This window comes from Zosterops lateralis (genome assembly GCF_965231275.1).
Source record: "Zosterops lateralis genome assembly, chromosome: 1".
Taxonomy (NCBI): Eukaryota; Metazoa; Chordata; class Aves; order Passeriformes; family Zosteropidae; genus Zosterops; species Zosterops lateralis.
In genome coordinates, this window is record NC_139762.1 from 50,832,505 (window position 1) to 50,848,234 (window position 15,730).

General features: G+C 38.7%; 1 protein-coding gene across 1 annotated transcript in view; it reads left to right on the forward strand.

Moving 5' to 3' along the window:
- SUSD5 (sushi domain containing 5) overlaps positions 1-15,730 on the forward strand; it is a gene marked incomplete at both ends in the record, with an annotated part of 39,707 nt that overhangs the window by 17,062 nt on the left and 6,915 nt on the right. The window contains 2 exons of the mRNA XM_083879072.1: positions 3,983-4,101; positions 12,351-12,539. Coding sequence (XP_083735198.1) covers positions 3,983-4,101; positions 12,351-12,539 — 308 coding nt within the window. The remainder of the gene's footprint in view (positions 1-3,982; positions 4,102-12,350; positions 12,540-15,730) is intronic.

The window sequence follows — 15,730 nt, forward strand, 5'->3', positions numbered from 1 at the left end:
GGAAAACAATGATCAGATTGGCCAAGCTCTGATCTTTTTTCCAAGGTGGCTACAGAAGAAGGACTGTTAATTGTTCTTAGCTGGATGAATCGTGTTGTACAGCAGGAGTAAAGCTGAGGTTCAACACAGTGCAGAACCCCATGTCTCCTGTTTTCTCTCTTGAGAGGAGAAGAGGCATCCTGAAGCAATTTGTCCTTCCAAGATGGGTAGCAGTAGACTGAGAAGATTCTCAGTAGTTTGTCAAGGAAACAAAGGAGACACCTTTAGGTACCTTCCATTTTTTCATCAGGGAGCAGGAGCTGTTGTCAACACCACCAACCACATTTTTGTTGGTGCTTTCATGGTCTGTGGTGATAGTGTTTCTGATTGATTTTTATGCTGAGATTATGAGTTCACAGCCATGTGAGAGTAATTTTCAGGGATGCATGGATGTTTCAGGCAGATGTGGATCACAATTGAATTGAAGACAATTGTTATGAGTGATATGCTGTCCAAACTCAGTAGGCTTCTTCTGAGCACATCTGCCTTCACCAGAAAGCTCCACAGAATTAAAATGAAATCAAATCTGTTTCTTAACTGAAAGGCACAAAATCAAGCATTACACTGCTCTGAGCCTCAGATGACGTACGCTGAGTAATGAGCTTAAGTTCAATTAAGGCATGAAAGTATCCAAAAATAGAATTGAAGTTACATGATTACATTCTTCTGAATGGCTATGTAGGTGGATGCATGCCTTAAAAAAGTATAAAGTTTGTGACATTCTCTCAGCCATGATGCATGCCCCAGAGCAATAATTCAAAACAGTCCAGAAACAAACCAGGCAACAACACCTCTCAGCAGGGCGCTGGAAAGAGTAGGACAACTGTACCTTTTTTTTAGTCTCTTATTTCAGCATGGCTTTGCTGCTGCTAAAGAAATTTCAAGGTATGATGAATTCTGAATTGGTAGCCATTTTTCAGTCATGAAAATCATAACAAATCTAAAAGCATCCCACTCTACCTTTTAGAACCATGACAAAAATGTACCTGTATATTTAAGTTCTAATTATAGATTAAAAGCTAGCATTTTAGGATTTAGGGGAACCCTCAAGAACTCAGAAAATAGACTATTAATGCGTATTTTTAGTCATACCTCAAATCCTACTGACTGCAAAGAGTCTATTTCTATTCTATGGGCATTGCAGGTTTGATGGAGCCACTACTGAGAAATGCTGAGCACTCTTGAAGGTCTAGTCATCAGCAGCAACAAAAGCTTACTGAAGGTGTTTAAAGATTGCAGGGCTGAACTTGAGGTGGGAAACCACTGTCAGAGAAGAAGGAATGAAAGAGATTAAATAGATTTTTTCTTTTTTCAGTTTTTTAGCATCATAGAATCATTAAGGTATGAAAAGACATCTGAGATAATCAAGTCCAATCATTCACCCAGCATTGTGTCTTCTGTACAAGGCAAGATTTCTTTCATTTCAGAAGGATTACGTTAGGATGCTTGCAGCTTTAATCAGATAAATTTTAATATGGCAAAAATCCAAATTGAATGCCTAAGTAGCAGATACATGTAAATACACATAAAAGATCTTAATTTAAAGCCTTTCTTTATGTATAATGTTGAAACTATATGCAAGGTACACCTTTGTAAGTTTGGTCACATGGCTAGCAGCTGAGAAAAGTTCTTAAAATGTATTAGCTAATTGACAAAATCTATCAACTACAAACTTGTACAAATATTGTACAATATTTGAAAAACAAACAAAAAAAAAGTGAGAAAACCAAGCAATTTAAATACAGGATATTACTCATGAGCCAGGTCTCCTGTTTTGGTAATGACCTCATTGTACCAAGGATGTGTCACCCACAGATAAGTTTGTAGCCTGATGAAGAACTGATAAAGAAATTACAGTGTTTTGGGCGGAAGCAAAATACATAAATATAGAAATTGGAATTAGAAATCGGAAAATTCAAGATAAGAATTTTAAAAGTAGCTTTCAAGTCTCAGGAACTTTAGTCTTTGATAGAACACAGAAATGAGTGTGATTTTCAGAGACCCGAATTTAATGATGGTAACAGTCTAATTTAATTTGTGTTTTTTTTTTTTTTTTTTTTTTTTTTTTTTGTGAGAGAGAGCCTGAAGCCTAAAGTACAAAATTACAGACAAAAAGCACATTTTTTTGCAGTCATATCATTATCTGTCTACTCAGTGTTGCAAGACATAACTGATCCAGATATCTAAGCAACTCAGTAATTATTGGAAAGATTAAGGTTGATGAGTTAATTTTTGAAGGGAGGCTTAAGTGTCTCATTCTCTTACACCTTGTAAGACCCGGTGGAACAAGCTGTGAATATTATATACATACAGAAAATTTCTAATTGATGTCCTGATCCTCCCAGTCATCTGAACTCGTTTTGGCAGAACAGGTTGCTTTCGTCTAAGTCCTTAATTACTGACTTAGAGGTCTCAGACTTTAAATCCATGAAATTCTGAGAGAACTGGATTTAAAACTTGTGGGGATAATATTGTCCTTAAAAAGGAACTTTTTGAAAGAGATTTTTTTTCCCTAAAAAAATCAAGTGGAGCTTTCTTTACAAAGGAGACATATTTGGTTTGAAATCGTAAAGGGGCTTTCAGCAGGGCATGACATCATGTTGTTTTCCAGAGGAGAAGTGTGGCAGGAACCATTCTGGCGCACATGCGTGACCACCGCCATACGGCTCACTTCATGTTGCTTTTGTTTGTTTATATTAAAAGAACATTAAAGTTGCATATTTAACTACTCAAAAGCTAGCACATGCCCAAATGAAAATAGTCTGTACAAGCATGATTCGACCTATTTCTGTAAATCAATTATTATATAGTATGTAAGTGCATGATCAAATACTGGGTTTCCATTGGATCTTTTCCACCCTGAATGAATAGGCATTTTATATACTTTAGTTTATTTTTTATTATTATTGTATTTCATTTTATCTTATTTTATTCTTCAAATTTAGTGGAGGACTGATGGCACATTAGTTCAACCATTGCACAATACAAAATGATAAATTTCCTCCGCTGGAAGGATCCGTTCTGAGGAAAGCATTTTTATCTTCCTTTCCCTAGAATAGCTGACTGTGCAACACTTGCAAGTTTGCTTGTCCACAAAAATATAAACCCACACCATTAATATCCAGCTGCAAAAATTTGTGCTGAAATTACTTTCCCAGCCTTTGTAACCTCCAATGTAACAGTAAAACCACTGTTTTCTACTACAAACTCTCTTCCATTTGCTAGTTTTGAGCAGCCAGTACAGCTGAGAGAAGAGATAATTACTAAACTCTTACTTCACCAGCAGCATCTACAGAGTTGTAAAACCCAATACAGATCTAATACCTTTTTCAAGCCTATCAGGGGCAACAGATGGATTAGGTACTGCTGAGTACCAAACCAGAAGAAACAGTTTTCTCAAAAGTGTGAAATGGCTATTAAAAAAAAGATAAAAAAAGCTGGTTTTCTTCCAAGAACGCAAGCTTAGTTTTCTGAGTTTGCCTGTGTTAACTTTTGAACAGTAAATATGCAACTTTAATGGTTCTTTAATGTAAATGCTAATGATTTATAACATTTCAGATCAAATCTTGAGTTTCCTATTCATTTCTATCCAGGTGCCATCAGTGGGAATATGTATTGCTGAAATGTGAGAGCAAAATGTGGCCTTAAAAACTCTGGGTATAGGTCTGATATTTAGAAGTATTACAGAATATAATAAGATAATCATCCTTTATTGCTCCCTATGCCTTGAACTGATCTACAGCAAACATTTTTCTAATTACTTCTATTTCTCTCTTGGCTTTTTTTTCACAGATCTTCCCACGCTAGTACTTCACGTGCCAATGCTGAAACAGTTAAGGCTAACGCCTGAATACTCTGATAAAAAATCTTCACATTTCAACCTGCATGTACAACTCCAGAAGATTTCTGACTATTTTTTTTTTCTTCTTCTTCTTTATTTTAGGACTATTATATGCAGAAAGACGGGCAGCAAACAGCAGAGCGTGAAAGCCATTGATGTTAAAATTGAAACCGATCCCTTTGTGAATGACCAATATGATGCTTTTTGTGTAAAGGATGAAGGTCAGCACTGATATACTTTTGAAATAACACAGAGTCATCACTGTCTTGCAACATTAGAAGTTTTGCCTTCAGTTTTTCTACTTCTAAGAGAGAAATAGGGAATGTTAAGGGATAAATCTTTTCAGTATTCACCCACTAGAAGAGCCAAGTGCTGCAAAGACATTGGTTGCAGCAAATAAATTTTGTTATCTTTTGTCTTTGCTGCAGTTTAGTGGGTTCAAACAGCAGTACTGATCTGGCAGAACCCATTTCGGTGCTCACAGAACATACTTTATGGAAAGGAATATATCTGGCACCAATCTAATGGAGAAGGCTGAAGCATGTCCCTTACTCAGCACTGCAGCTGTAATGTAACTCAGTAAGCTGGTTTTCAGCTGCAACACATCACCCTGTTGTGTATCTATCAGTATACCACATTTGTTTGCAGATAACTTCATTGCTTCCATTTTAGTTTAGTTTTGCTTTGGTGTGGGTGATTTGTTAACAAGTGTAGACCAGGCTGCTAGGGACGCTGATATATCCCAGATGATTCTGAAAACCAAATTATTTCCAATGTAAGTCGATGCTTTAATTTTTCAATATTTAAGTTCCAGAACCCCCAAACAAAGATGAATTTTGAAGGCAAAAAGTCAGTTGCTACTGATAGGCAGGATTGTGTAAAGAAATTTGGGAACCCCCAAAACAGATTGTTGATGTCTGCAGTGAGTTTTTGCATCTGATTTCCAAGAAAAGCAAGGGTAAGCTGATGGCATTTACTGAGAAACAATAAGTAAGTTCAGAGCTCAGGAGGGGCATCCTGATAAACTGTCAGCAGCAGGAGCATGGATGAAAATATGGTTGAAGCGAAATGTGGCAGACATGATGTATATTTGATATATCCCAAATCTTTCTTTTTAGAAGAATGATTTTATCAGAGTTTGGCCATCCTCTCAAGTAACCCTTGTGATATCAACTCCAGGCTCCGTGCTGCTGTGAGAGATGCCAACTCTGTCACCCACTTGCTGATGTGGTCACACAAGCACCTTTGTGCTTTCTCCATGCTGCTCCTCACACATAGGACCAGCTCCCTGTAAACATCTGCAGAACTCTCTCATTGTCTTCCATCAAATCTCTTTTGTCATCATCCTCCCTCCCCTTGAGAACAAAACTAACCCCTTGCAGAGGGTTAGGACAGCTGTGAGATACTGAAATCATTTCTCTGGCCACTATTGTTCCATTGTGCCCTTGTGCTCCCCTGTCTGTCCCCACCTGCTCCTTCCGAGCTTATGCATAGATGCTGGATCTTGGAAAAGGAGCTGTGTTCACCTTCTGCATTTGGTTACTGCTCACAGGAAAGGGGCAGACAAGAATGTAACCAGACTAGGCTATGCTGGAAAGGAGTACTACACGGGACTCAGAAACTGCATGCTTTAAACTCTGGGGAAATTCAGATAGTTTGCAAAGAATGTTGCAAACAAGTTATGAAGAATTTTTTTGTAGAGGGCAGGGAATTTTCTGATGACAGAATTGGATGATTATGCCAATGCACTCATCAAGTTGTCCTTACACACAGAAGCATTTCTGGATGACTCTAAGCTTCTCTCCTCTTTAAATGTATATTAAAAAAATGGGATGCAGAGCCGATGTTTGAACAGAAAGTCTTAAGTGAAGTTGTGTGGCAGAGCCTGGTTTGTAGCTGGTATGAAAAGAGCAAAGTCCGGAAAGGAAACAGCTTTAACATCATAACAGTAACACACAAGCCAGCACAGAGCTGTTGACTGATGAAAGAACATCCTCAGGGATGCCACTTCCAGTTTTAGCAAATATCCAGTAAGAAGCAGCAAGAGTAAACCCTGCACCACAACCTCACACACAGCGTATCTGTTCTGATCTTATGTACATGTGGCTAGTAACTACACATCTAAGTTTGGATTAATGAGTTGTTTTTTACTTGAAACCTCATGAAAATTTTTTTTAGTCTTAGAAAAGTGGACATGACTTTTAATCTATATATTTGCAATTATAATATAACAATACATTAGAGTTAAGTACAAAAGGCAAGTTGTTTTGCCCTGCTGAAAGCGCTAAATCCCTGGTTTCTTACACTGAGACCTATATTAATTTCTTCAAGCCCTTTCATTTATTTTATATCCATCCAACTGATAATGAGCAGACAGCAGCTTTCCTGCTTTGTTAGACTTGGCTGAGAAGAGCCAAAAGCTCAGACAGACTGGTAGGTTGAAAACAGAGGGAGCAGTCACCTCAACCTCTACTTCAGAAACTAAGCTGACAATAATAACTCTTTGCAACTCTACCTTTAGTTCTTAGGACTGTGCAGAATGCATCTCGAGACATCATGGAAGTCCTAGTTGTCCCTTGATTTATAACTAATCTTTACTGAATTAACATTTACCGTGCAAATGAGTGGAGTCAAATTCCTTAAGCACACATGTCAGCATGCCCCTACACTGGGGCAGTAGTCAGATGCTAGCAAGAGCTCTGGGTATGCCTGCAACATCAGGCTTTTACAAATAGAAGTCCTGAAGAAAGAGGTAGTTTTTTGTTTTGTTTCTGAAATAGACTTTGATCCACACGGAAGAATCAGAGCAATTGTTGAGACTAAGAGTTATCTTTTATGGGGAATTAATTCTAAGGGTTCTGTTTGACAAGGAAAGATGTAGCTGTAATGTTTTATGAATGCTCTGAGTATAGCTGCAGTTTTCACAGTACAGAGAAATGTGTCTTCTCAGCTTCTCATAAACACATGTTTTATGCAGCCATTAGAGTCAGCAAGACAACTCTGTACCAGCTCAGGATCTGCTGGGATCAGAAATTTTCCCTCTTAGGCCCTGAGTGCCAAAAAATATCTAAAAATGTGTTAGATTCTGCCAATTCTGAAAATGCAGTATCACACATAAATTAGGTCTGGCATACAGAGTGTGTATCTCTACCAGAGTTCATAAGAAAATACCTCAAAGTATAAAGTAGGTAAAGAAAGAAAACCAGAAAGCTGGAATTTTTCCTGCCTTGTTTTATTGTAATAACACATACCATTCAATTCCACATATATATATATATATATATAATCCTCTTGGTTTTCTTTCTTGGTTTTTTGTTGTTTTTTTTTTTTTTAATTGTAGAAAAGGAATGATCTCTTTGTTAATATCCCCCAAGTTTTACTGGTTCTTTCTTTCAGTGACCCACTGATATTTACAGGCAACAAATAAGATCTGTTCCATAAGGCTTTGATTTGCTGCCACCACAGGAAAACTAAACAGGCAGCAACTTGTAGTAGAGTACAGCATAAATGCAAATCAAACTTTTTTAAACATGACTGCTGGCTCCAGATATCCATCAAAGCTTGATGGCTTATGTGCATATTTCAGTTAGCCTTTTTCAGAAGCAAGAAAAAAAAAAGAAATTAGTGTATTCTTTACAGCAAATATATTAAGTGTACTTTACAAGAGCAATCAAACTGAAGTTTGTTTGTGTAATATTTGAACTATTTCTTTGTATTTGTCAGACTTTGCTGTAGATGTAATTTTTTTTTTTTTAGTGCTACAACTTTATTTTTCATGGCTTTGCATATAGCTGACAGTTAATTCCAACTTTCTGGTGATGTCACTTAAACTAATAAAGTCCTACAAGCTCTGTCTGATGTAAGTGGTGTTGGCATCCGAGCATTGGGGGCTTACAAGCAACACTTACATTGGCTATAACTAAGTTTTGATTCTTTGTACTCAGTACTTTAATCCAAACAGAAAAATTCCATATACTTTAGGGTCTCTGCAATCAAGAAGAAAAATAAACATCTTCACTCATCTCATTCACAAGTCTGACCGTTAAGAGTTGCATTTTCTTATTTCTTAACGACAAGATGACATCCTGAAAATTCCAGTGGCCTTTCTGGAAAAACTCGGCTGAATTGGATGGTTGTAACAGGAGATGTTTTATGTCAAAGTGGATGTCTCCTGTCAGCTTTCAGAGTGTGGTGGCTAAGGCAGCAAAACTGTAGATAATCAGATTTCAGTAAATTCCTGGTTCTGCCAGGTGATGTAGAAGCTGAAGTTTGCATCTTCTTCATGTTGATTTTTATTTTGCATTGATCTTGGGCTATCTATTCTGTAGACAGTATTTTATCAAGACATCTCAAAAAAAAAAATCTTTACAGACTAATGGAATGCTCATAGTTCAAATAAAGAAGATGCTTCTGGTATAATCTGGACTGGGGAGGAGAATTTCTGTGTTCCTAAGATGGCATGTGCCACTTTGCCAGAAATCACCTGTCACAAACCCCTTTGCACATGTGTTCTGGGGTCAAAGTTACTATTCTGAGGAAATATTTTTCCTAAAAGCCAATCATGACTGAATGTGCTAACTCAATTAACAGGAGATTTCTTTAGTCCCATGTAAAAAATAGTTACTGAGTCCCTAAGAGGTCTGAAACTGGGCAAGATGTCACTAGCTATAACATATCTGTGCTCAACACCCATATCTTTGCTGTGCCACTTATTCCCAGTCATTTACCAGATGTTGACTTTGTTCTGATTTCTGCATATGTATATTGATGTCTTTCTTGACTGTAGTGATGACTTTCACTCTAGGACACAGTCTGTGCTAAATTACTGCTGGCATGAGGATCTCCTGTGAATTTTAACTATTTTCCTTATACGTGTGCTGTGCTGTGCCATCTTGCTCTGAAGCCAAAACCTCCCTCTCTTACTGGAGGTCAGTTATCAATGTATGGAGGCCTGTTACATGTTTGACCTCAGTGTCAACATGTAGAAAATTCTGGAAGGATCATGATGTCCAGAAACCAATTGCCAAAGTGTTCAGGTTTCTGATATGATCTTGGACATAAGCAGGCAGAGTATGGAACCTGCTTGATGGTCTGCTGGATGGCCCTCAAGTATCAAGCAAATCCAGCTTTTTTACTGGGAAGCGTAAATTGAGCTAATTTTTTAGCCAGTAGCAAGAAAATATGCTGGTTTAGGGGAAGATAGATGAGGGAAAAATCAGTGCTCCAGATGGATGGAGAAGCCCAGCCCTCATCTACCCACTGCACAACTGCAGGCAACCCCTGTGGTCGCCTTAACAAAGAGCACTAGTGTTCCTCTACATGACAAGCTGCTGCCAACACACCCTCTGTCACGCTTCGTGGCCCAGATCTGCCTCCTCTCCTCCAGCAAGAAAATGGCCTGAATGCCAGCACTGAGCATAGACTGTTGTTCCAAATAAGCCCATGCTCTTCCAGCTCCTGGTACAAAGGCTGCTGACAAAAACATGAAGCCTGTCACTAGAAGTGGCTCAGTTTGATGAGTTGCTGTGCCAGTGTCACTTTTGTACATGTGCCAGAAAGAACAGGTTTGGCAAAATGCTGAGAAGGAATTGTCATAGCAACTGAGACTGCAGCAGGACGAGGAGCCATAAGATGCTGTAACCTGGAAAATTCCTGTACATTTTATGCAGGAGAGGACAGCAGCAAAATGCTCATAGGAACTCAAGTTTGTCTTTGCAGTATATCAGCTTTCACTTATACCCATCCATGCTGTCACTCAGTATGTTCTGCAGCAAAGGCATGACCTTACAAAGTCTCATGTGAGAGAGTCAAAAGTTCCCCATACAGTGTCAGTCCATGAACATCTTTAAAATCCCTCCTTTTCTTTCTATTCATGTATCAGCCAGATCTCTCTTTCAGGCTCTCATAATTCTGTTACCATGTCTGTTGTCAAATGTAAAATCCGTTCAGCTTTCTTCTTTCCTGGAAGGTTATAATGAGCTTTTTGAATGTGTTTGCCATAGTTAACTAATGTGTTGCTTTTCTGCTTTCTCTGGCAACAGGATTAAGAAGCAAGGCTTTGTAGTTAAGAATACTCTCTGATGTGTAATTGTTCCATACAGCCTTGGGATCAATACTTCCCTCAGAACAGATACACGGCTCCCATTTGTATGGATGGAAGTAGCTACATAAATAAAGTACATGAAATGCAAGGCTCTGTAGCCTTCCTACAAGGCAATAAAATAATTTTATATACCTTTCATCCACATCAATCTCTATTCATCTGACCAGTTCACAGGAAAGGCATTAGCTGCTAACTGCTCCTCACTTCCTTGGATGTCAAACCTCCATAAGATTCTATATAAACTGAGCTTTGTGTAGCCTCAAAAGCTTGTTTTTTCTGTCAGTATGTGTGTGCATAACTCCCACTAACTTCTGAAGGTGTTAGACAGTGTATATATATATATGTGTATGTGTGTACAGTACAGAGAACAGGCTTCAAAGTTTGACTTCAGTAGCATGTCCCCTATATTAGTGGCAGATACTTTTCAGCATACCCGGTTGAGAAGTGGTTAGTCAGGTCTATCAAACAATTTCCAAAAGCCTGATCCAAAGGAACTTTCACAGACTGTGGATGTTTATCATAGGATTTTCATTTCACTACAAGGTAAACGACTGGCAAAATAAATACATCATATTTCTAAATAAGCATAAATTTACCTATGCCTGGGTCAGAAGTGGGTAGATGATGGGAAGAGCTGCAGCCTGAGACTCACAAGTGTTCTGCAGAATGTCCCTGGGCAAAAGCAGAAATGCCTGAGTTTTTGAACAGAGGAGATTGAAAAAGCTTTTCTGTCAAGCCCATTGCCCTTCGAAAATGCCAGATGTGAACTGGTGTCAGTAGAACTGTTGCTTGCAAGATCTTGTGGTGATGATGCCCTAAAAGTAGAGTCTAGCAAAATAGCAAGTGTGCCCTTTGAAGATGTTTCTCCTTCTGCATGTCTAGAAGGATAGTCTTGGAGTCTTTTCAGCTTCCAAATAAAAGCCTTTTCAAGGAACATCATCTTTGCTTTACCAACTAAGCAATCACGTTTTTGTACCAAACAAACTATTTCAATAGGAGAGATCAATACTAGAAGATAGACCCAGCCCCATGTTTCATTTATCCAATATAATTAGCAGAATTCATGAGCCTTTTAATTTTGGTTGTTCTGAATCTGGACAAAAGCAGGTTTTGGATCTTCAGTTACTTTGGCAAGAGTTTTTTTTTTTTTCTAACACAGTCAGTAAGGGTTCTAGAACCACTGGAAAAAATTCCCAGATTTGCGAAAGAATATAGAAGTGGTAATTTGTACCAATACTGCAGCCTTTGCTTATTGGGTTTTTTGGTAAAACCCATGTTCTTGCATCATACTTCTTGTTTTGTTTTGTTTTTCTGTAGCCCAGAGGTACCTATTCCAAAAAGGACTGTAAAAAAGATGGAGGAAAGAGGGGCATGGCAAACCCCTTGTGAAGAGCTCTTTTCAGAGAGGAAGCCCTTTGAGGAAAGAGAATCCACAATGCTCAAGAATTCTCTAGAAAATCTTGATCTACGTTGTTAACAATGGCTAAGATCATTCCTGAAAAAAAACTGAAAAACAGAGTTAAAATTCAGTTTACACTGGTGGTGGCAGCTGTCAGCCTGCCTCCCCTCTGCACCTCTTTAATGAAACAAAAAACATTTTTGATCTCATTCATAGTAATTTTTCTTCCTGGCTTCTCATGCTGTCAGCAAAAATACTATCAAACATCTTGTTGAGTTTTATACCCTGGTAAATTTAGCTCTTCAGATTCTTACAGACAGCAAAGCTATATTACCCCTGGATATTCTTAGGCTGGTGAGCCCTGGTCACTATTCATTTTAGGGTGTCTCTAGCCTAAAAAGAGATATTCGAATGTCTCAGGGAAGACACCTGATTTGAGAAAGACTAGAAAATTAGAGAGAATTTGAAAACTGGCTGGTGTTCACCTGTAGCTTTTCTTTCTGTGAGTGTGGATTGGGCCATTGCTCAGCCTCTGCTGGCTTCCTACTGTGTAGAAGAGATTAAAGTGTTGGTCCTAAACAATTCCACAAGCATTTCTGTGGTTAAGAGAAATGACTGTGTCCAAGCTGTTGCTTTCCCGTCCCAACCTGCCCAAGCCTTTGTTAGCTTTTGTAGAATCAGGCAGGGAAGACAGCTGTGACTTGGCCCCCTGACTTGTTTGAAACAAAGCCCTTCTAGATGCATGACTGTCAGACATCAATAACATTACGATTATCGTATCACAGTTATAGCCCAATATATACTTCCCAATGTCAGCTGGAAATACCTGTGAAGGGACATAAGGGCATGAAACAGATGGGATGCACAATTTCTGTGGATAAGTTTGTCCCCAGGAAAATTCTTAGCGCTGCTGTTAGCATTGCGTTACCATGAAGTCTTTCCAACGTCATCTCTTTTTTCCCTTTCAGACAAGCCCTGTGGGGACCCGCCATCCTTCCCCCACACCATCCTGCACGGGCACACTGGCTTTGAGATGGGGGACGAGCTGCTGTACGTCTGTGCCCAGGGCTACGTCATGGGCAGCAAGGAGAGGGCGTTCACACTGCTCTGCGACAGCTGCGGGGAGTGGTACGGGCAGGTCCAGGCCTGTGTCAAAGGTGAGCTCATCCAGCACTGGGAGCTTCCTGCTGGGAGAACACAACTCCCAGCAGCCCCACCACATGGCTCCAGGACGGTAGGGTGGGTGCCTGCAGTCCCAGTGAAGGAAGGTCTCAGTGAGTGTCTTAGCTGGCCCAACAGGACTTGTACAATCCCATTGGTAGATAGCTCCAAGGAACCACAGGAAATGATAACTTTCTCATACTTACATGAACATAAAATTTCTCTCTGGGTAGCAGGATCCATTCAGTATAAAAAATCTTTTCAGCCCTTCAGTTTGTCCCCCAGCTTTTTGTAAGAAGCCGGTTTGGCTGATCAGAGCTTTTACTGAGCCTTTCCTTCACACCTTCCTTTCCTTTAACACCTTCTGCCCTTACACATATGATGAATGCTGCTTCCTTTCTTTAGTTTAGGAGCATTAAAGACCTATGTATGTTAAGAGAGATGCCTGTGCCACACAAATAAACTGTGACCAAAAAAGTATATGATTTTTTTTTTTAAATTTGCCCCGTAAAAAGGCAAAGAGTTTTTATCCTGTACCATGCCTCCAGGACTTTTGTCTGCAAACACAGCAGTATTTGCCCAGATATTTACTCCATTAAAAAGACCAGAAGTGGATTTTCTTACCAAATGATTTGACTCAAGAAAAGATTTTTCAAAAAAACCCCAAACCACAAAACCCCCAAGCAAATTGTAAAATGACATTTCTTTAATTTAAACCCTCAATAAAATCCACCTTTATGTGTTAGTTAAATTCTACAGAAGTCTTTTAACTTTCCCCTTGTTTAAACATAGGCTAAACAGTACCATGGGTTCAGGTGTGGATGTAATATGATTTCTGCTTTCTCATGTTACCTTGCTCAATGCATAAACCCACCACTTTTTCTAGTATTTAAGAATGGTCATCAGAAAATTTTAGTATTTTTTTGAGAAGGCTATCACATCTTTAAAGTAATGTTTCTGGCAAAACAGATAAATTTCAAGCAAAGGAATGGGCAGCTGTTGGGTAGCTGAGCTATCTATATGGGCTGGAGTTAATATATCCATTTCAGAATCTATATATTCCTTAAAGTCTGGAGGCTAGCAAGGAGTTATTTTTACTCATGAATATGCCATCAGGCAGTGGATAATCATGAGAAAAGGTCAAACTTGTTCTTAGTAGAAACAGGTCACGTCTGTGCACCAGGGAACCAGATTCTCAAACACATCCAATTGGTATAGATACTCAAAAAATCAGCAATGGAAGCACCAGCATCTTCTGAACTGTTTCAGCTTCTAAAACTGTTTTTACAACCAGCAGTTCAGATGATTATGCAAAACAATGCAAGGCATAAAGGAAGAACATGGAGAGAAAAAGGAGAAAAATAAGTAACTACATTTGATCATAGAATAAAGAATCATAGAACAGTTGGGTTGGAAAGAACCTTTAAGGTCATCTAGTCCAAACCCCCTACAATAAGCAGGGACATCTTCAACTAATCCAGTGCATCTGAATCTCCTATAATCTGCACCAAATTGATAATTCTTTTTCCCTTGCTGAGGTTAGTGGAAATGCAATCTTCATCACACATAGACATAAAGCTGTATTACACCAAAGTAAGGAAGGGAAAGAATCAGGCCATTTAAGTTGTGTGTGTTTCACTCTTTTCTCTGTATAAATAGTCTGTTTCCCCTGTTTTGCCTGAGCCTTTCACACAGCCGCAGGGGAGAGAAAAATATTTTTTTAAAAAATAGGAAAGTGTGGCTGTAAAATCACAAACATCAACACTGAAACTTGGGAGCAGATGTGATATTGTGGATTATGATTTTTAAAATTATTTAAATGTAGATTTCATGCTGGGGGGCTTCCTCTGATTAATGTTTTTCAAATGCTTTAAGGACATGGGATACAAAATACAATAATTGTTCAAGTAATAATTATGTATTTAATCCTCCTGATCATAATTCTTTAAGAAAGAAGACTTTACAGGATGATTAAAATGTGTGATACTAGGTTTTATTATTTTTAAAAAGTAAGAATCCAGTGAGAAAACCAAAACAACAAAAAGAGGAATTTAATTAAAAGGAACCTAATTTAGAGTTAACTGATATTTTGAGGTCATAGGAAAGAGAAGAACCATTATTAAGTACTGTAGAAGTCAGCACACAGACTGATTTTTAAGTGCTTTGAGGCAAAAGAGCACCTTCCCTATCATGAAGGTTAATGATGGGACATAATGGAGAATTTATGTTCCTGTTGGCAGACTGGAACACTTCTGTCCTAGCTGGCTGACATCAATGGAAAGATGTTCATGAAGCCACTTCAGTGAGCCTTTAAGTGCTATGTTTAGAGCCTGGTAAGATGATACAGTGCCCTTGCTCTGCATCTGAGCTGGGTGAGCAACTGGGAAGTGTAAAATGGTCCCGATGCTCCTGTGCCAATGAAAGGGGACCCTGGGGACAAAACCCTGGTCAGAGCATTAAGAGATACAAGGCCTGTTGCTACATCTTACAGTGTCTCTGAGACTAGGGACAAGTTACTATACTGCTGTCTGCTGCTTACTCCACCTCATCTGTGCAAGAGTGATGACATTTATCCATTTCATAGAGCTTGCTGGGATTTGTGGATGTTATATTGTTCTATTTGGTAACTGCTCCATTAAAATACCCAGCTGTCCAGGCAGAATATCAGACTAAACAGCAATAATTATGAGCTTTTCTTGTCTGTGGAAAAGCATCAGACTGGCTTTATATTCCCAGTTGCTCACACAGAGCAAATATGGAGTCACAGAACCCTCATCATAGCAGTGTCTAAATATAGCAGTTAAATGTTCTTTGAAGTCTCTTTGTGATCATCTTTCCCCTCTGTTTTGATCCAGTAAGAAGGGATACAGTGGATTCTGGCATCAGGGGTATAAGTATACAGCCGTACAGTCAGCAGATTTGCAAATTAAAATTAAAAAAAATACTTATAGAATCAAATAGACACATAATGCAAAATACATAGCAAAACCTGGCTATGGCCATAACTGAACAAAATAATTTTGGACTTATATTAAGTAGATTTCAGATGCAGTACAGTATGATGGAAATTTAAGTGGATTCTGGATACACTGACCTATGATGGAAATTAGGAAAGCAGTACATTGCAAATGGCTGTAATGTACACTGTGCACACCAGGTAATAGACCATAATTTTTAATTAGGATGC